The sequence below is a fragment of the Mesocricetus auratus genome, unplaced genomic scaffold (assembly GCF_017639785.1).
Source record: "Mesocricetus auratus isolate SY011 unplaced genomic scaffold, BCM_Maur_2.0 Super-Scaffold_4256, whole genome shotgun sequence".
Lineage (NCBI taxonomy): Eukaryota > Metazoa > Chordata > Mammalia > Rodentia > Cricetidae > Mesocricetus > Mesocricetus auratus.
This window is the reverse complement of record NW_024429182.1, coordinates 66792016-66813243: the sequence shown is the minus strand read 5'-3', so window position 1 is coordinate 66813243 and position 21228 is coordinate 66792016. Positions and strand designations below refer to the sequence as shown.

At 49.3% G+C, this 21228-nt stretch overlaps 1 protein-coding gene across 3 annotated transcripts in view; it reads left to right on the top strand.

The window, feature by feature from the left end:
- Positions 1 to 21228, top strand: part of LOC101834406 (phospholysine phosphohistidine inorganic pyrophosphate phosphatase) — a 99581-nt gene that overhangs the window by 11589 nt on the left and 66764 nt on the right. For all 3 annotated transcript variants that reach the window (XM_021228302.2, XM_040752762.1, XM_005064285.4), the window contains exons 2-5: positions 6941 to 7128; positions 10334 to 10487; positions 17961 to 18024; positions 19405 to 19497. In XM_021228302.2, coding sequence (XP_021083961.1) covers positions 6941 to 7128; positions 10334 to 10487; positions 17961 to 18024; positions 19405 to 19497 — 499 coding nt within the window. The remainder of the gene's footprint in view (positions 1 to 6940; positions 7129 to 10333; positions 10488 to 17960; positions 18025 to 19404; positions 19498 to 21228) is intronic.

Below are 21228 nucleotides of genomic sequence, written 5' to 3'. Positions count from 1 at the left end.
CTTCTCATACCTTTGGGGACAGGAACGATACCATCCAGCTTATGCAGGAGGAGTCTGAGGGAGATGGTGAGACTCACATGTCTCATGAGAAGGGATGGGGTCTGGTGGCCACACCCAGCAGGTGCTACCTTTTACCTTTCATCAAAGAAGTGATAGGTATCAGAGCCCAGGGGTGAGAGCCTGAGTCTCTAATCCCAGCTGTGCCCCACAGCTGGGGTGTGGGCTTAGGCCAGGTTGATTAGCCTTTCTGTGCCCCCGTTTTCTGCCTGTAATAACCTGAGTGATGAGGCATAAGAATTAGGTGACTGATTTTCTCTGTTGTCAACTTTTGACTTGATCCTAGGCACTCCATGAACGTATGCTGTCAGGTGGGGAACGTGGGATGAGGGCTTGCCTCCTTGAAAAGCAGCATCTTTCAGTTACAGAACTTAGTTCCTATTCAAACTTAAAGCATTCTGTTCTGCCCAAGGCTCTGCCCTGGTAGGGTTTCTCAGCATCCTCCCACAGGTCCCCAGCTGTGAGTGGGACCCCATCTCTCAGATTGTCATGGGATGCAGAGTGACGTGTGAGTAGAGCCAGTTATCAGATGCTGCCAGTAGTTGTCAAAGGGGTGTATTTGTCTGTCCTGGTGCCTCCAGGACACCTATCAAGTCTTGAGGCTTCTTCTCCCCCAGTAGAACTCTCCCTACACTCTGGTCCCCTGGTTCTGAATCACCAAAACCCTATTGGACAGAACCTGCCTGAAAGGCTGAGATGCCCAAACCCACCCTGTAGTTATCACTGTCACTTTCTATTGAGTATTTGCAAATTTGCCACCTACTTCCTCTGTGTCTCTTTAACTATAGAATCAACAATTGTATCTGGTAACTGCTGTGAATGCCTTGTGCATAAATGAGGAACCTGGGGATTGAGAGGCTTAGGCAACAACCTGCAGCACACATGGAGAGACATGTCTACTTTCTGGGCCCAGCTTCCTCCATGCCCTTGGGGATGCTTGGCACTGAACAGTCTGGCCTGTTGAAGGCCACCGGTTCTGGGGGATGACTGCCTGCCAGCTGAGTTTGCAGGGCCAGAGAGTGGGGCTTGTGCCTATGGATATCCCCAGCACACTCCATATGCCTCAGTCTCCCCTCTGTGTGACCCGTTTAGGTCAGGGTCACCAGGGGCCCTCTGGCTACTGAGTCTCATGTACTTGACTCAAGTGTTTGTCAATTGCTATGAAATCGATGCTCTGGCCTTGGTGTGTTCCCATGACCTGAGCTCAAGCACGTCATAGAGAACACAGTGGTTTGATGTTCTGAGGGCAGGCAGGGAAGGTGGGCATCAGCACAGGGTAGGCGTGCTATGTTTTGTAAGGGCCTTGGCTAGGGTCCTGCCCACGTCACATGACCTCCCTGAATGCACTTGGCCTACTGGCCTTCACCAAGAGGACCAGTTGCCTGGCCACTGCACTGCTGCCCTGCTCTCTGCCCAGCGTTTGGACTCTGACCACACATGTGCTCCTGGCTGACAGTGTCCATTGGAGCTTGGGGAGGCCTGGGCAGGCAAGCAGATAGCCATCTGCCGAGTGGGGAAGAGGATAAGGAAGGCGTAGCAGGTCCAGCCAGGCTTTTTGCTGTGTCTGGTGCCTTCTGCTGTCCGGTCTGCTGCTGCTGTCAGTGAGTGGGGAGTTCATGGAGATCACGTCTCCTATGTGCCAGTCTCAATAGTGTCACCGCATGCAGTGCTGGAGAGCCTTCTGAGTGACAGCCCTGAAACGGGGTGGCTTCGAATCCTAGTTTAGGAGGAAACTGGAGAATCAGGAGTTGAAGATTATCCTTGGCTGCACATTGAGTTTGGAGCCCTTGGGACCCTGGGGCCCTGTTTATCAACATACAAACAAACACACGTGTGAATGAATAGTGTTCCAGGAACAGTCATGGCAGTGCGTGCCTGTGATCCCAGTATTCAGGGTGCTGAGATAGGAGGAATTTTTTTTTCAAGTTAAGGCTATCCTGGCCCACTCTGTCTCAAGAAACCAAACCAAACCAAAACCCAAAGCCATTCCATTACCCTTGGGGAGCTGCCTGTATTTCATTTTCAAACAACTGTAGAGATACTATTAACATCTTTTCCCCTTGTGATGGTTTATGTGGCAGCTGGGCAGGAACTAGAAATATCTTGGAGACAAATCTCTGGGCGTGTCTGGGAGGGGTTTTCTAAATTGGGTAATGGAGATGGGAAGACCTGCCCTGCATGTGGGTGACACCATGCTCTGGGCTGGGGTCCCAGGCTTATAAAAAGGAGAAAGCCAGCTGAACACCCGCGTTCTTCTCCCTCTGCTTCCTGACTGTGAAGACTGTCGGACCTGCCGCCATGCCTTCCCCACCACGATGGAGTGCGCCTCGTCTGAGCCGCAGCCGCTTTACTCAGGCACTTTGTCACACTAACAGATAAGTGACCGGCTGATACATCCCTCTAGGAAGCCGAGGCACAGACCTTGTATCTTGCTTGCCTGTCCCCCATTTCAGTAGGTGTGTGGGACCCGCCTTCCCTCCTAGCTGAGGTCTGAGTAGGACTACTGGTTAGAGCAGTGGAAGGCAGATGAGGTGAAGGAAAAGGCCTTCCCAATCTGCCACGTGAGAAGCGGGCCTTGGATTCAATTCGGAATTTGGGTCACTTAGGTCCCTCCCAGGATAGCATCAGCAGTGCTAGATTTGAGGACCATGTCAGATTCATTTGGACAGGAATCTAGAAGATATCCAACCACCTCTATGCAGGAATGTGCTGGCCACTTCCTGTCCATCTTAGACCCCAGTGAGCCTTTGAACTGCCATTTCCCAAGTTTAAGATTACTTCACGGACTTTTCGCCTATAGACACATGCTTTAAGCCCTTTAATGGCCCTGTCTCTTAGTGTCTCCATGACCCTGCTCAAGAGTTTCTTGTAGTCCCCATGACATCTTTTGGTTTTGGGGACCCTGACTTCTCTGTGTGAACAGGGTAAGATCAAGCTTTTGGAGGGAGGACTGCGTGGGCCTGGCCTTGAGGGAGGATAGGATTCAGCTCCAAGAGATGATGAAGGTAAAGACATAGACAATGAGAGGACCTCAGGCAGATAAAGACAACAGAAGCCAGGGCTTGAAGGAGAAGAGGGGACCCATCAGGAGTGATGCAGGCTGCTCTTGCCCTGGCAAGCTCCTGGCCCTGCCCAGTCTCCCTTTCTGGTCCCTCTAAGAGGAGCTCATGACTGCAGCTTCTCAGCCCTTGGTAAGCTGGAGAGGGCAGGCTTTGAGCTATCCCAAGGTCACTCAGGATGTCCAATAATTGTCCTAACACTTTACCTGCCACGGAACAGTAATGAGAGGGTTTTCATTATTTTCGGGTGAGCGCTCCTGGCAGATGCCCGACAGCCAGCAGATGTGTAAAGTCCGAGGTGATTTGTAAGGGACCAGCTCCTCTGATGCACGGTAATTGCACAGGGTGATGTTGTCACTCAGAGGAGCGTCCTGGCCTGTTGGGATGAGGTTAAGGTCAGTTCAAAGATCCAACTGAGTCGCAGGAAGTGGGGTTCATTGTGGGGGAGGTCAGTGGCTAAGACCCTGACCACAATCCCAGTGGGATCTTCAGGCTAGCCAAGAGCATTCCTTTCCAAGGCTTTTGGGTGTTGGGGGGGACCAGCAGCCACTGTCCTTCATCAGAGACCGTTCTGTGGCTCTCTGGAAGCTGTGCCTTCTTGGGTTCATGATCTGGAACCTGTGTTCTAGGCCTCCCAAGACCAGATCTATAGCATATGGCACCAGTACAGACAGAGATGTAGATGTGGTCCCTCAGCCCCCTCAGCCTGGGTTGCTGTAACCAACACCACCAAGTTACAATGTATACTGCATGCATTTCTTACTCCCAGTGCTGGAGGCACTGGATGTCCATGATCAAGGGGCTTGCATGGTTGGGGTCTGGTGACAGCCACTTTGCTGTGTGTACTAAGAGAGATAGGGGAGCAAGAAGAGAAGGAAGATGGCTTGCATTAAGCCTCTCAGGGTTCTCTTTGTTTGTTTTGGGGATAGGGTCTCCTTAGGTATCTCAAGCAGGCCTGAAATTTGCCATGTGGACCATGGCCTCAAACTTGCAGTGATCTTCCTGCTTCTGCTCTCAGTGCTGGAGTTATAAGCATATGTCACCATACCCAACCTATGGGGGCTCTGAGGACATCAGCCCTATCATAGGAGGACCCCTCTCTTGTGATGCTACTTAATCATAATTTGCTGCTCATAGGCCTTGTCTCCAAGTACAGACACACTGGAGGTTAGGGTCTCAGTGTAGGAATTTAGTGAAGCGCAGCTCAGTCCATAGCTCAGGCCATCGAGGTCTTCACATTGGTGTGTGGCTTCTTGCCCATCTCAATTTTAACCCAGGTACACACATAGGACAGGCCCACACATGTCTCACCCCTCCCAAGAGTAGAATGCCCCAGAGCAGAGCTGGGACTGCTGCGCCCTGCCCAGGGCATAGTTTTACATTTGAAGGTCCTGAGGATTTTGCCCCCTGTGCAAGAGCTTGCACATGCCTTCATAGATAGCAGAAGGCTTCATAGACTTTGTGTCCACAGGCCTGATGAACTGGGTCAGACCTCTTCCAGAAGATTTACTTTCATGTCTCCTGAGTGGGGAATAAGTTTACTCAGTTAGCTGGTACATAAGGAGGTCTACCTGTGAAGGGGACCTGTCCTGGGGGCGTGAAGACAAGTTCAGGCCATGGACACTCAGCACAATGACAGTGCTTCTCCAGGACCAAGACTCCATGAAAACCTGTATTGGTACTTTATTGGCTTTAAACTTTTTAAACCAACTCTTAATTTCATGTGCATGTGTGCTCCGTGTGTGTGCTGTGCCCACAGAAGCTAGAAGAGGCTGTCTGATCCCCTGAAACTTACAGTTGGTGCATACAGATGTGGGTGCTGGGAATCAAACCTGGGTTCTCTGCAACAGCAGAAAGTGTTCTTAGCCACTGAACCATCTCTCCCACCCACACTTTACTATTTTAATAATAATAGTGACTTCTGTAATTAATTGCAGTGATTTTAAATAAAGAGACTCCGTGGTGCCGGCCTCTGGTGGCTGCAGTGTAACGCATCATGAGAGGCCATGGTGGGTGGCACAAAGGGACAGGACCCACAGGGACGAGGGCTCTGCACACACGGTTCCAACCACAGTGTCTCCACACAGATAAATTAGCAAATAGAAAACACTTGATTTCCAACAAACTCACGTTGGTATCTTAAAGAAGACAATGAGCTACTCCCTCCCACCCTCATCAGAAGTTGTGTTCAGAGTGACAGATGTGAGGCTCTGCCATCTCGCTGTCACACAATTGCTCACTGTTCTGAGAAGGTCACATCATCATTCATTAGCAGTAATTAGTCCCCCGGGACCCCTGCACTTCTTCACTCAACTGCTCCATTAACTTGGGTGTGAATCACACATTCCAGGCACCAATCAATGAAGACCCATCCATAACACACAAGGTGATGCTATTAGTTACAATATATTAACTGCCTAATTTAAAAATAAAAAAGCCATCTTTATGAAGGGCAATTAACCACTGAGTGTAATTGGTCATTCATAAACCTCTGATTAGGAAAGACAAATAATAAGAAAGGAATGAGCAACCTAGGCTTTGGAAGATGTGGTCTGTGCACTGATGGCTGTCGATCTACAGATTTCTTCATAAATGGCACCTGGTAGCCCCATAGCTGGCTGGTCCCTGAAACCTACCTGCTTCTGCGGGCACCTAGAGGCCACAGGCTCATGGGCAGCCTAAGGGAAGTTGCAGTAAAGGTGTTTTAGGCTAGTGCTTTCTTCTGAGTCTCAGCTCTAGGTCTTTTCTCAGGAAGGCCTCTCCAACCTTCCTGTCCTGATAGCCATTGTCCCTTCACCCCATTTGTGCCATTCATGGTCCCTCTCCACCCAGGTGCAGACTGCCTTGCCTATGATCCTTCTAGGTCACTCTCTGCCAACCTCCATGCTTCCCAAGAACCGTGGCCAGAAAAGGTCTTTCCTCCTGTCACAGCACCAGCCTGAAGTCACATACAGGTCCATTCCCAGTACCAAGTGCACACTGATTATTTGTAGATAGGTCGATGTCATCTCTGGGGGCCTCTTGAGGCATCATCCTCTTTGTGGCTTTGTATCCAAAGAACTCACCCAAGCGTCACTAGAATGCTCTGAAGGAGAGGTCACGGTGCTATTGGCTTTTAGTGCATCTCAGCTTTATGGAATCTTGATTCTGGGTTTCTGCAGGGTGGGGGTCCCATGCTATATCCCACAACTGTCATGTTCCTGCTGCCTGTTTCTGACAGACCCCATTTTTTTTTCACTTGAATGGGAAGACAAACCGCAGCTTGGTACCTCTGCCTTACCCTGTTGGAGAAATGTGGGCGCAGAGTTAGTAACTCATGGACACGGGGAGTAACAGATACCAAGGAGAAATTCAAATGTTGCGGGGGTGAGAAGCAGCTGTGGGCATTCGAAGATGGCTTGCAGTTAAGCCAGGTGGATGGTGGTGGGGGACTGCTGAGTGGGTCTGGAGCGGGAGACAGGGCGGCACAGGCAGAAAGGTGACATGTCCCTGGTGGGGAGGGGTGGAGGGTTCCAAGCAGAGGTTGGGTGGGAAGTCCTGAGGAAGTTCATCTGGCTCAGATCATTTTAAGTGAGGAGGCTACACTTAAAATATGGGGGTGTGGTCTGCCAGCATTCTGCTTTTCAAGAAGTGGTCTGTCTGTTCCAGCTATGAAAGGCTATCCTGAACACATCTGTGACTGTCTGGGCCACATCAGGGACTTGCAGTGGCTTGGCCTACACTGCTGCTTAACCAGTGGCTCTTACAAAAGTCCCTCTCTGGGCCTGTTCTCAGGAGGCCGCACTCTGTGCTGATCACACTCCCATTTGGTTTTTGTGCCCCAGACTGAAGCGGTCCCCGTTGAAGGTGAGATTCTGTACCAACGAGTCCCAGAAGTCTCGGAGAGAGCTGGTGGGGTTGCTTCAGCGGCTGGGATTTGACATCTCAGAAGAAGAGGTGACTGCTCCGGCACCAGCCACCTGCCAGATCCTGAAGGAGCGAGGCCTGCGACCACACCTGCTCGTCCATGACGGTAGGCCTGTCTCGGACTTACTTTTTTGGTGGGGGTCAGGGAGAGGGCTTCTACTTCCGCTGGGCCAAACCACGAGAAACACATGCAGGTCAAATCTGACTTCTTCCACGATACTCGACACTCATGAGCCTTCTGGGTACAGAACTCAGGCTTCCTGCTGGGGGATAGTGGAGAGGTAAAACCAGGCCCCAACTATCCCCCTCCAACCTCCAGCCTCAAGGTCAGCTTGAATGGTCCTGGGAGTAAAGCCTAAGGCTGAGCTCCTTGATCTAGGCAAGAGGTCAGGGATTTAACCCAAGAGGTAAGATTATTGGAAGTGGAAGAGATGGATATGAGAATATGAAAATCAAGATTGCAGTCCATAGCTTTCCCATATCTGCCACCGATAGCCTGTCTGCCTCAGTGACAGTACAGCTCGCAAGTGACTGTCAGAGCAAGGTTTGAACCCAGATGATTCTGGTCTGCAGGACCAGAGATCCCTGAGTCCTCAGTCGGGAGCTTTTGTGGAGCAAAGCAGAGGGAGCAATAGTCTCTGGTGACTATTTAAAACCAGGGTTCAGGGCTGGGGAGATGGCTCAGCAGTTAAGAGCACTGGCTGCTCTTCCAGAGGACCTAGGTTCAATTTCCAGCAACCACATGGTGGCTCACAACCATCTGTAATGGGATCTGGTGCCCTCTTCTGGCCTATAGGCATACTCGAAGGCAGAACACTGTATACATAATAAATACATAAACCTTAAAAAGCAAACAGACAAACAAAAATACAGGGCTCAAATGCCAGGTGGTGGTGGTAGTGCACACCTTCAATCCCAGCACTTGGGGTAGCAGAGGCAGGTGGATCTCTGTAAGTTCAAAGCCAGCCTGGTCTGCAGAGCAAGCTCCAGGACAGCCAAAGCTACACACAGAGAAACCCTGTCTCGAAAAAGCAAAACAACAACAACACCCCCCCCAAAAAAACCAACAAGCAGACAAAAAACAAGGGTTCAAGTACTTTGGAATGCTTTTTTGTCACACCCCACTACCACCACCCAGTTTCATTTTGACAAACCTCTGGGCAGAGGCAAGGCACTCTTCTGAAGTAGAAAGTACTCCCTGGAAGGCTGGAGGGTGGAATCCATTGCCCTGGCACCAATTAAGGGAATCATGCCCAGCCTTTAAAAATCCTCTTTCTAACCTCCTTTCTCCGTAGTTAGGAACCCTGCCAATGTCTTTAGAAATCCTATCTCCTGTTCCCCAGAAAAAGGGTTGCTAGGCATGGAAGAGGGGGAGAAAAGCTGGGCTGGGGGTGGGGCTCAGTAAAGCATTGGCTTAAAGGTGGTGCTAACCAAGGAACCCCGCTGACATAACAGAACTGGGGGGGTTGTGTCTGTGTTTTTGACTAGTGTGTCTGTTTTTCAGGCTTTTGACTTTTTCTACATTTTATTATTGATGTTTTCACCCAATACTGTATTATGAAAATCTTCAGATATGTAGCAGACCTCAAATCTTTTGCTTGGTGGGGCTCTGGAGATGACTCCGTCAATAAGTACCTGCTACACAAGCGGTAGGACTTGAGTTTGATCTCCAGCAGCCATGTGAAAAACTGAGCATAGCAGTGTGCCCCAGTAATCCAAGCTCTGAGGAAGTGAGGATGTGAGGATCCCTGGAGAACACCGGCCATCCAGTCTAGCTGAACTAGCAGGCTTCCCAGGTCAGTGAGAGACTCGGTCTTGATAAACAAAGTGGAGAGTCACTGAGGAAGACACCTAATATTGTCCTAACCTCCATAAGCCCATGCACAGCCATGTGCTTACACACACACACACACACACACACACACTGTTTACTTAAAATAGTTTTATAGGCCTCCATGGATGCTGAAAAAGGTATTCTATAATATTTTCTTAGTTACATGTCCATCCGTGCCTACTCTATCTATCTGGTGGTTTTACTTTTGAACCATTCCACAGTGGATATTGGTGTAGTTCCCCTTAGTATTTCAGCCTGTGATTGACTAGAGCTCAGTATGTGGTCATTTTTTTTCTGTTGATGTAAGGTTTACATGTGGTGAAGAACCCAAACCTCAACTATACTTTTGGGGACCTTAACTTTTACACCCCTGGAATCCTACACTAGAGATCACTCTGAAGCTTCCTGCATATCCTTCTAGTCAGTCCCTAGCCCCCTACCACTTGCTGACAGATTATTATTATTATTATTATTATTTGGTTTTTCAAGACAAGGTTTCTCTGTGTAACCCTGGCTGTCCTGGAACTTGCTCAGTAGACCAAGCTAGCCTTGAACTCAGAGATCTGCCTGATTCTGCCTCGTGAGTACTGGCATTAAAGGCATGTACCAACACCCCCAGTGACAGTCATTATTTTTATATTTTCTATTGTAAGTCAATATACCTGCTTAGAATTACATATCAATAGAATTGCACAATGCATAATTGATCCAGGGACCCCAAAGGCCACCCTAGGTCTCAGTTATTCCCTGGACGAGCTGGGAGAGACATTGCATTCACCATTAAAGCTGAATACAGAGAAAGATCACAGCTCAGCTTAACAAGGGAGGAGCTGCATGGGGTAAAGGGCAGGAGAAGCCAGGCGTGAATCCCAGGTGTCCCCTGTGTTGAATGTGCCTAGTTGTCTCAGCAGTGATGTGTGACACGCAGGTTGGCTCACTGGAACTTCATTGCCTACACTTTTTTGAGAAGGGCTGGTTATCTAAGCACACAGCCCCCATGTGACTAACTTTAGGGACTCCACCTCCAGCCACATAAGTCACTCAAGGTCAAACTGACCCAGCATGAGCCAGTTCCTCAGGTGTGAAACCCCTCCAATTATCAGACAGGGTTTTGTAGGAACCCAGGGGTTCTCCCCAGAGCTGTTAAAGGGTCAGTCTTAAAGGTAGGCCTTTCTCTGCAGTGTGCAGGATTGGAGCAAGCCAGGCCTCCTGAGGTGGTCCTCTTGCATGAAAGTAGTCCTTTGTGTAAAGTTTCTCACCAGCCTGCAGACTCCTCACATGTACTACCATGCTCTTGCTCTTTGCCGTGTAGGGAACATGCCGCAGTACCTTTATGTCTCGACGTTTCCCAGTTTCAGGCTGTTCTGAAATCTACATTCTGCCAGGCAGACCTATCTGAGAAAAGATATCCCTGTTAGGAGCCGGGAGCAGGCCACATTTGGGGCTTAAGGACTGTCCGTCTCTCTTGTCCTTCCAGGGGTCCGCTCAGAATTTGATGACATTAACATGTCCAACCCAAACTGTGTCGTGATTGCGGATGCCGGTGAAAGCTTTTCCTATGAGAACATGAACAGAGCCTTCCAAGTGCTCATGGAGCTGGAAAATCCTGTGCTCATATCACTGGGAAAGGGGTGAGTCGGCGGCAGGGGGATTGTGCTGGGCAGCTCTGCCTGATGCTTTGTTGTTCTCTGCTGTGGGATCAAGTAGAGACAGATGCACACAGCGGGTGTGGGGGTGAGCACGGGATTTTTCTCCCCCCCTGGTGATTTCTCTCCATTCCCTCTTTTCTTCCCCTTTAATAATCCTTCCAGAGTTGTTTGACCAAGTTTCTGTAAGAATCTTGGGCCAGGAGAGGGGTGGGGCCATCGGTGCAGGTGGAGGCCCCGAGGAAATCTCAAAGGCTGAGTATTGTCTATCCTGAGTTTATAGTAAAGGAGGAAAAGGTCCCTTAGCACAGGACATAGCACAAGATGTTTAGGAATGGTCCCTAAGGATACTTGATGTATTAATAGATGGACTTGGGGTCTGGGAGGATGCTGGGGTCTGGGTGCTGGGTACTGGGTGCTGGGTACTGTCTCTAGAGTTGGAATTGGGTCCCCATGCTTTGGCTGGGCTTTTATCACACCTCAGCACCATGCTAGTCGGCTTCCATCGCTCCAACAGATATCTGAGGTAAACAGGTCCAAGGAAGGCCAGGTATCAGGCTCATGGTTTCAGAGGCTTGTTTTGGGCCTGGGATGAAGGTGGGCATCTCCAGCTTATCTCTCCAGAGATGGGGAAGCAAAGACAGAAAGAGCAAGAGTCTCAGTGTCCCTTCCAAACTCCCCCCTTTAGATCTCTAACTTCCTTTTACTGTACCCTACCTCTTTTTAAAAATTATTTATTGTTTTTGTTTTATGTGTATGGGTGTTTTGCCTATATGCATGTCCACACACTATATGTGTGTAGTGCCAGTGGAGGTCAGAATAGAAAATCAGATTTAGTGTAACTGGATTTACAGACTGTTAGTGACTAGTTGAGAGCCACCATGTGGATGCTAGGAACCAAACCCAAGTCCTCTGTGAGAACAAGTGCTCTGAACTGCTGAGCCATCTTTCCAACCCTGTTCTGTTTTGTTGAGCCGGGACCTGGTATATCCCTAGGCTGGCCTGAAGCTGGTTATGTTCTATATACTTGAGATTGGTCTTCAACTTCTGAATCTGTTGCCTCTACCTCCTGGCCTCTGCAATTATGGGTGTGTGCACCACAGTCAACAAAACACCTTTCCCCTCACTTTTGGTACTGGGCATTGAACTCAAGGCCTTGCACAGGCCAGGCAAGACTGAACCCCTGAGCTGTATCCCCATCCCTGCCAGCATCTTTCCTTACCACCGGGATAGCACATGCTCATTGAAGAAAACTTAGAATCACAGCGCCTAAGAAGAAAATAAGAAGTATTTGCAGTCTGACTGTAGAGCACAAACACAGCATCCGATGAAGTCATTATCTGACGGCACATATCCCCACCGGGGTGTTGTTTTTGTTGTTGCTGTTGCTGTTGTTTGAGACAGGGTTTCTCTGTGTAGCCTTGGCTGTCCTGGAACTCACTCTGTAGACCAGACTGGTCTCGAACTCACAGAGATCCTCCTGCCTCTGCCTCCTGAGTGCTGGGATTAACCTCCTGACACACCGTGGGGTTCTATACCCCTCAGACTGTGAGTCAGCGTTTCCTTCTTTCCTTGTTATGTATTTGGTCACAGCAACAAGAAAAGGAGCCGATACAGGAGTCAGGCTTAACCTTGTTTTGTCACCTGTGGGATTTTTTTTTCTATTCATGTGTGCTTGTATACACTTTTGCAAGTAAGTGTGTGTGCATGTGTGTGTGCACGTGCATGCGTGTGTGCATGTGGAGGCCCAAGGTTGTTGTCAGGAATAGCATCCTCCATCTGTCTTCTTCCACCTTATTCAGTGAGGCAGCATCTCTGAGTTAAACACATACCAAAGGTATGGTCCAGCTTTTTGTTGGGGTCTCTACCTCCCAAGGCCAGAATTACAGGTGGGCCACTATGTCCACTGGACATTTATGTGAGCTGGGGATCTGAATATTGGACATTAAAGGTTTCAAACACAGGGCCATCTCCTCAGCTCTCTGTTGCCTGTTTCTTACAGTCACCAAACAACAGCTTATGGATGACTTTGTACACAGTGACCAAATGTATCTGTGACACAGTTATCTGCCTTGTGAGTGTCCTGGGATTGTGTTTAGTGATCCCTAGTGTTGGACAGTGAGGTTGTTTCTTACTTTCTGTGACAGTAAATTATGGTTGAGGGTCTTTGTCACATCAGATGTTGTCCTCAGAAGCTACTGAAGGACGACTTTTACTTTTTTTTTCTTTTCTTTCCTTTTATTTATTTTGATACAGGGTCTCATTCTGTAGCCCAGGATAACCTATACTCTTAGCAGTCCTCCTGCCTCAGCCTCCCAGGCTCATTTTGAGCTTCATGATGTATTCTGCTCAGCTCATTTCCAGAAGGCTGTCTGTGTCTAGTGGTCAACAGAAACAGCACTAGAAGTTCAGAATCTCACCCTTAGGTTACATGATGCTTTGGGTTTCCTGCCCAGCTTGGTATGCGGCAGGGCTTCCTGCTGGAAGTATTTCTATCCAGTGCTTTGGTGACTGGGCCTTCATGCCCATTGATCTAGGCACACTTAGACTGTTTAACACACTGAGCTGGGTCCTGCCCTTGGGTATTTGAATTGGCAAACCTACACTAGAAAATGTGCATAATGAAAAAGCAATCTTCTAGGTCATTTATGTCAACACATTTTTCTTTGATGCAGTTTTATCATTGCTAAAGGTTATTCCAGATTGCAAGTAATGGCTTGAATAAGTACATTAGTGAGAAAGATGAAAACAGGAATTGTTTGCTCTTGGCTGGGTGATAACTTCAGCAGACTCGGCAGTAGTTGAGGGTTGAATTGATATGTGCAGGGCCTCCAGCTCCCTAGATTTTGACTTGGGTGAAGGGTGGCATGTTTCAAACCCAGAGAAAGGGCTCAACAGTCCCCAGAGGGTGGCAGCTTCTCTAGGCAGCCTAAGGGCCCAGAAAGAGCTCCTGTCACTACAGTAAAGGCTGGGGTGGCCTCCCCGAGGGTGCAGGGAAGCAGGATGTCCCCTTCCTCGAAATGGAGTGATTTACATTTGGCATCTGTGTGGACTGAGAGAGGGAATTGCCTTTGTAATTTCTCCTGTCATGCCGCCATCAGAAAATTAAGCTGTTTACTCTACAGACTATGGAGGTTAATGGCTCTTCTGGGAGAGGTCAAGTGGTCATTTTGCAGGGAGGCTGCTCCGAGGAATCGGAAACGGCAGGAGAACGAAGCATAAAATCAGATCTGACTGCTTGCTCCTGTGTCCTGATTCTCCCGGTGGCCGCTGTGGCCCTCAGTGGCTGGAGGGCCCACAGCTGGCCGCACTGTGCCATAGGGAAGGGAAACTATATCCGGTTGCTAGTGAAGGGGTGTCGATTAGATGCCTGTTTGCTGTTCCTCTTAAAGGAAACAGTGTTTACAGCCAGCAGCTGGCTTCAAGGTGGATTTTTGTTTTTCTGAATGAATAATAAATACAGAAAAAAATTGTGAGCTCTCTAAAATGCAGCCCAGATTCAGTTTTAAAAAGAAAACAAGCCAGGCAGTGGTGGCCCAGGCCTTTATTTCCAGCACTCGGGAGGCAAACTCTGTGAGTTTGAGGCCAGCCTGGCCTACAAAGAGAGTTCCAGGATGATTAGGGCTGTTACACAGAGAAACCCTGTCTCAAAAAACAAAAACAGAAAAGAAAGAAAATTGGGAGGGGTTGACTGGGGATGTAGCTTATTTGGTAGTGTGTTTTCCTAGCATTCAGGAAGCACTCGGCTCCATCCCCAGCAACATATAAACTGAGGTAGTGGGGCACACCTGTAATTCCAGCAACTGGTGGGGTGGAGGCAGAAGGATCTCTGTGAGTTGGAGGTCAACCTGGTCTACATAGCGTGCCTGACTGACTGCGTAGTGGGACCTTGTCTCAAAAAAAAACCAAACAAACAAAAAACCTCTCTTGAGAGAGGGGTGGTGGCAGGGATTAAAAGTTTTCCTTCTGGCTGGATAGTGGTGGCCTTTAATCCCAGCACTAGCAGAGGCAGGCAGAGCTGAGTCTGAGGCCAGCCTGTTCTACAGAGTGAGTTTCAGGACAACCAGGGCTACACAGAAAAATTGTGTCTAAACTCCCCTCTCCCAATGTAAGTTTCATTTGGGATTTCTGAACATCTATTTTCTCTGGTTCAGAAGGTCATGCTTTGACTGTAGCTTTCAAGGCACCCTGTGAGTAGAACACCTTGAAGTTACTTTAGAATAAACATCTAGACCCGAGGCCAGCAGAGCTGTGCTCTGAGAACTCCTTAGGGGTGAGATTTCCAAATGAGAGGTGCTTGTTCCCATCCATCCTGTGTCCTCCAGCTGGCCCTGGGGCAGCCCAGAAACCCCCAGAATCCTCAGCTGCAAACAGCTGCACCTGTTAGAGTTTTGTTTTGGAAGTTTCTGTTTGCCTCTGTTGAGCATCGTCTGTGCTGAGTTAGGTCTGCATCCCTCCCAACCCAGTTATTCTCACCCTCTCCTTCGGGAGGCCCCTGATGATCCTCTCCTGCCGTCTTTCTCTGACTGCCAGTTGGAACAAGGGTTGTAGTCTCTGAGAGCCTCCTGAGGGCCTTGGCCCAAGAGGATGTCCCATCAGCTGCTCTGGTGATCTCGAATTGCCCCCTGGTCTTCACACTCCTGCCTCTCACTCACAGAGTGACCTGCTCCGCCTCAGGACACAGCTTAATTGTCTCTTCTGAGGGATGCCTCTGTCACCTGTGCATGCGGGTCACCGTGTTTGCAGTTTCTCTGTGGGTCTCTTTATGCGTCCTCCACCTGGGGGTCCACGGGTGCATGCCAGGTCTGGGCATGTCTCTGAGTCCAGCAGAAAGTCCTGGACTGAGAAGAGAAAGCCTCCTGCCACCCCTACCTACAGCACAGCATAGCACCAGTGTCTCCCTCTGCTGGCCAAATCCTGTTTATCAGTCTCCAGTTCTTTCAAACTCTGGACCCTGGCTATCCTATATTGTAAAAAATAGAAAAAAATTGAAGCAAACACTTTTAAGTAAGTGTATTGTGTCTGTCTGTTTTTCTGTTTGTCTGTGAGTGTAGGCATGCTCATGCTAGGGTGTACATGTAGAGGTCATAGGTAGGTGTCTGACGTGTGTGTGTGTGTGTGTGTGTGTGTGTGTGTGTGTGTGCGCGCGGCTGTCTGTCTGTCTGTGAATGGAGGCGTGCTCATGATAGGGTGTGCATGTGGAGGTCACAGGTAGGTGTGTGTGTGTGTGTGTCTGTCGGTGAGTATAGGCGTGCTCATGACAGGGTGTGCATGTGAGGTCACAGGTAGGTGTGTGTGTGTGTCTGTCGGTGAGTATAGGCGTGCTCATGACAGGGTGTGCATGTGAGGTCACAGGTAGATGTGTGTGTGTGTGTGTGTGTCTGTCTGTCTGTCTGTCTGTCTGTGAGTACAGGCGTGCTCTCATGACAGGGTGTGCATGTGAGGTCACAGGACAGCCTTAGCTGTCGCTCTTCACCCTCCACCTTGTTTGAGGCAGGGTTCTTGGTTGTTTGCCAGGTTGGCTTCTGGTGCTTTTCCTGTCTCCACCTCTCATCTGGTACAGAGTGCTGGAGTTACAGACACAGGGTACCATAGCTGGGTTCTGGAGTTACAGACACAGGGTACCATAGCTGGGTTCTGGAGTTACAGACACAGGGTACCATAGCTGGGTTCTGGAGTTACAGACACAGGGTACCATAGCTGGGTTCTGGAGTTACAGACACAGGGTACCATAGCTGGGTTCTGGAGTTACAGACACAGGGTACCATAGCTGGGTTCTGGAGTTACAGACACAGGGTACCATAGCTGGGTTCTGGAGTTACAGACACAGGGTGCCATAGCTGGGTTCTGGAGTTACAGATACAGGGTGCCATAGCTGGGTTCTGGGGATCTGAAGGTCCTCATGCTTGTACAGCAAGTTTTCTCTACTCACTGAGCCACCTAGGAAACTTTTAAAGCCTTAGGAAACTTGTAAAGAAAATTTCTTGAGGGCTTAGTGGTTAAGCTGTTGGCATGCAAGCAAGAGGGCTGGAGTTTGGATCCCCAGAACCCACATCAGTGCCATGTGGGTGTGGCCTGCATGAAAACACATTCCAAGAACAGTTCGGTGTTTTGAAGAAACTGAGGTCACAAGACTCCTGTCTGGTTTTCTTGGAGTTTTCTCATGAGCACTCAGAATTCTTCTCACATAACTAACTCAGTCCCCAGAAGGTGTTCCAACACATACACATGAAGAAAAGTAAAAAAAAAAATTTGAGATAGAATCTGCTATGTATCCTAGACTGGCCTAGAATTCTCAATCCCCCTGCCTCAGCCTCCTGATTGCTGGATTACTGGAGTGACAGCACCAGGCCTAGGTCCTGTATTTATTTTCCCACTGAGCTCCTGTTTCTGGGCCTGTGCTGAGCTCCAGTGAATGGCTACTTACAGTAGAATTCTCCAGTCTTCTGTTGAGTGATGTTTGTGTTCTGGGCATGCAAGGAACTTTAAGTATGTTATTTTGTACAAGCTTCACAACAGTCCTAGATATGGATGGTTCATTTCCTTTGACCATTTTACAGGTAGGGAAGCTGAGGTCGAAAGGTTTATATAGCCCAAAGTCCCTGCTAGGAAGCAGAGAGGGGATCTGAATGTCGAGGCCGGCCTATGGCTCTGTCTCCTCTTGTCCACTGCACATGTGCCTAGTTAATGTCCCCTGCTGGACACCGAAGGAAGGGACAACTGACCAGGATGGTTAGACCTCTTAATAACTCTGAACTCAGATCTCTTACCATCCCTGGGTTTCAGTGAACCTCATCTCTAGAGCATGATGTGTAAGCTACCTTCTTGCTTTCTTATGGCTGCATGGCTTTTCTCAGAGAGCCTCGGGTATGGATGACTTTGTAGTTAGGACTCTCGTGTACCTCAAGGCCTTGGTCTGATGTGAGATAGGCCTTGGGCACTTGGAAGAGCAATGAGACAGTCTTAAGGAGGAACGCTCCCAGAGAGCCTACATTGTCTCTTCGGTTCGGAAGACATCCTTGTCCTCTCATGGAAGCAGCTGGTGCCCCTGAAACCTGGCACCTTGCCTGACCCCAGCTAACAGGAGATATGGCAGGCTGCTGTGGAACTAATGGAGTTCTCTCCTCGGGCAGCAGTTAAGGGTTAATTATTAGCAATTAGGGAGTAAGCACATGCTCCAGGGGCCTGCTGTCCCTTCCCAGAATACGGGTCACTTGTCTTCCTCTGTGTTATAGTAACTGGATCCATCTGTCCCCCTTAGATCTCTGGTTAATCATTGTGGTAGGGTCCCTACAAGGCCAGCAGCAGGGGTCTACTGGCTGAGTGATCCATGGTATCCTAGTGCTGCTGGCCTTCTGGTTCTGCCACGTGGCCTCCATCAGTCACTCTCAGCATGGCATCAGTACTGACCTGCACCCGTGGCTCTCTGACCACCACTTTCCTTCTGCTCTCTTGCAGACGCTACTACAAGGAGACCTCTGGCCTGATGCTGGATGTTGGAGGCTACATGAAGGCACTTGAGGTACCTGCCCTGGTTCTATTCCGTGCCCTCTTCAGGCTTTCTGGAGAAGAGGGGGCACTTTACATACAAGTAGCCTTTCATGTTTCTGAGTGGGGCCTCCTGTGTGGGGTTTCCAACCACACATCCCCTCCCCTCTGGGGTTGGCTCTCCCATTGCCTGGGTCATCATGCAGTCAGTTACATGTATGTCATTCTCTTACCCCAACCCTGGCCAACCTCCTGGTGCTCTCTCCCAGCATGCCCTTTGCCACTCTCCTCTGACTCATGGCTGCTTCCGTCCTGGCCCTGTAACACCTCAGGCTTGATCTGTCCTCCTGACCTTGTTCCTGAGATGACCCTCGAGGTTACAGAACCATCTGCAGCCAGACCTCTGGAGTCTACTGTGACTGTGGCCAATTAGTTACCCCTGCCTACACTCCTATTGTACCACGTCCCATCCTCACAGTGGTCGCAGCCCCTGCCCACCTGTGCCCAGGTGGAAAGGGTGGGCAGATGTATAGTTTTTTTTTTTACTCTTAGGGTCCTGCCCCCCAGCTCCCATATAAATAAATACATAGAGACTTATTCTTACTTCTGAATGCTAGGCTTTAGCTTAGCTTGTTTCTACCCAACTTTTTTTCAACTTAAATTATCTCATATACCTTTTGCCTCTGGGCTTTTAACTTTCCCTATTCCATAAACTTTTCTTTACTTCTTACTCCATGGCTGACTGGGGAACTGGCATCTTCCTCTCCTTCTCCCTTTCTCACTCCTCCTTCCTCTCTCTCCCCCTAAATTCTCTTCCCATTTATTCTCTCTGCCTGGCAGCCCTGCCGATCTCTCTCCTTCCTAGCTATTGGCCATTCAGCTCTTTATTAGACCAATCAGGTGTTTTAGACAGGCAAAGTAACACAGCTTTGCAGAGCTAAACAAATACAGCATAAAAGAATGCAACACATCTTTGCATCATTAAACAAATGTTCCACAACAGCATAAACAAGTGCAGCACATCTTAAACTAATATTCCACAGCACAGGTGGGTAGATTGAATCCTGGACCACTCAGGAGGGCCTGTAATCTACCTGGAGGTGGACAGGAGGGACAGGCCAGAGAATGGGATTGTAGCCCTGGTCTCCTGTCCCCGGGGGAGGCTTGTGGCTTTGCTAGGTATGGTATGCCACTTTGCCATGGGCAGCAGCCTTGGAGTAAGTGGCAGAGTTGGAGGTAGCATTCTGGGCAGCAGCCTATTGTGGAGTTGTGACACTCTTGTCTGTGAGATGTTTTGGGGGCCCATAGCATCCTGCTTTGTGAAGGGCCTTAACCATCACGAGACAGTCTTCCCTGTGTTTGGTCACTTTCCTGTCCCTGATCTTAAACCCATGCTATGTCTTTTCTTTGCCAGTATGCCTGTGGTATTGAGGCTGAAGTGGTGGGGAAACCTTCCCCTGAGTTCTTCAAGTCTGCACTACAGGCCATAGGGGTGGAAGCTCACCAGGTAGGAGTGGCAGCATTTCCTTTCTTCTTTAAAACTTTTAAATGACATCTACTTACTTATTTCTTTTGGGTGTAGGACTGTGTGAATTCATTCTCTCCCTCCAGCGTGTGGGCCATGTGGGTTCCAGGAATCGAAGTCAGAGCATCAGGGTCAGCAGCAGCTGCCATTACCCACTAGCTGTCTTTCTGGTCCGGAACTCTTCTCACTGAGGAATGAGATAGGTGCCTGCCTTGTGTCCCAGCAACCAGATCACACATAGTCCCCTCTTGTAGTATTTTCTCCCTCTTAAGAAATGTTTTCCTTTCTTGTTTTCTGTGTGTGTGTATAGTACATGCATGAGCATGTATGTAGGTCGCAGGTACACGTGTGCCACAGTGTTCATGTGGAGGGCAGAGTTCAACCTCGGGTGTTAGTCCTTGCCTTGTCCTCTGTGTGAGACAGAATCTCTCTTACCTGCATATGCCTGCCTGGCTAACCAGTGAGTTTCCAGGGATTCTCCTGTCTCTGTCGCCCATCTCAATGTAGAACACTGGGATTACAGATGTGTGCTGCTGGGTTCTGGGAGTCAGAACCCTGGGCCTCATGTTTGCACAGCAAGTACTTTGCCAAGTGAGCCATCCCCCCAGCCCCAGAACTATTTTTTTACTATCATGTCTTAAAGCAAATCTCAGACCTTGTGTATCCTTTCATGTTAAAATATTCCTTTAAAAATGGGGCATTTGAACAAAACCACAAAGCAGTAGAACCTCAGGCAGTGGCCAACGAGCACACAGAAAGGCGGCGGGTGAGTCTCCTTAGGACTAAGGTCGAACCCCATCATCTCATGTGGCCACTAAAGAGAGAAGAAGCAGGAACTTGCAAGTGTTGATATGGAAAAGCTGGAGCCCTGCGTTCTGCTGGTTGGACTGTGACTAAGCACCAGTGCTGGGGGGGAATCTTTGATGGGACTCCAGCATTAAATGAGTTTTCTGTCTGCCCAGTGACTGTACTCCTAGGTGTAGATCAGATGAACTGGAACTGATATTCAATAACAGCAGCAAACTTGTAGACTCTGAGGGCAACTCTGTGGTCGAAGCCCTGGGTTTTTGTTTGTTTGTTTGTTTAAATTAGAAACAAGCTTGCGTCACATGTCAATCTCAGATCCCTCTCCCCTCCTCCCCCACGCCCCCCCCCCATCCAATCCCCCAACCCCTCATCCAATCCCCAATTGACTCTCCAGGGAGGGTGAGGCCCTTCATGGGGAATCTCCAAAGTCTGTCATATCATCCGGGGCAGGGCCTCCCCCATGTGTCCAGGCTGAGAGAGCATCCCTCCATGTGGAATGGGCTCCCAAAGTCCATTGGGATGCCAGGGATAAATACAGATCTAGTACTCGAGGCCCCAAAGCTTGCCGAGGCCTCCTCACTGATCAGTCCCATGCTGTCCTCTCAGCCATCAGTCTGGGGTCCATGAGCAACCCCTTTGTTCAGGTCAGCTGTTTCTGTGGGCTTCACCTGCCCGGTCATGACCACTTTGAAGCCCTGGTTTTAAGTCCCAACACCACAGAACCAAACAGTCCCCTAAACCACCTACAGATATTCACAGCAGCTGTATTTACGGTAACTGCAAGGTTGAGCAGAATTCAGATGTCTGCCTATCCCCCACGAATGGGTCAGCAACGTGTGTCCCACTCATACAGTGCAATATCATGGAGTCCTAAAGAGGAGGCATGAGCCATGAACACATCTGCCA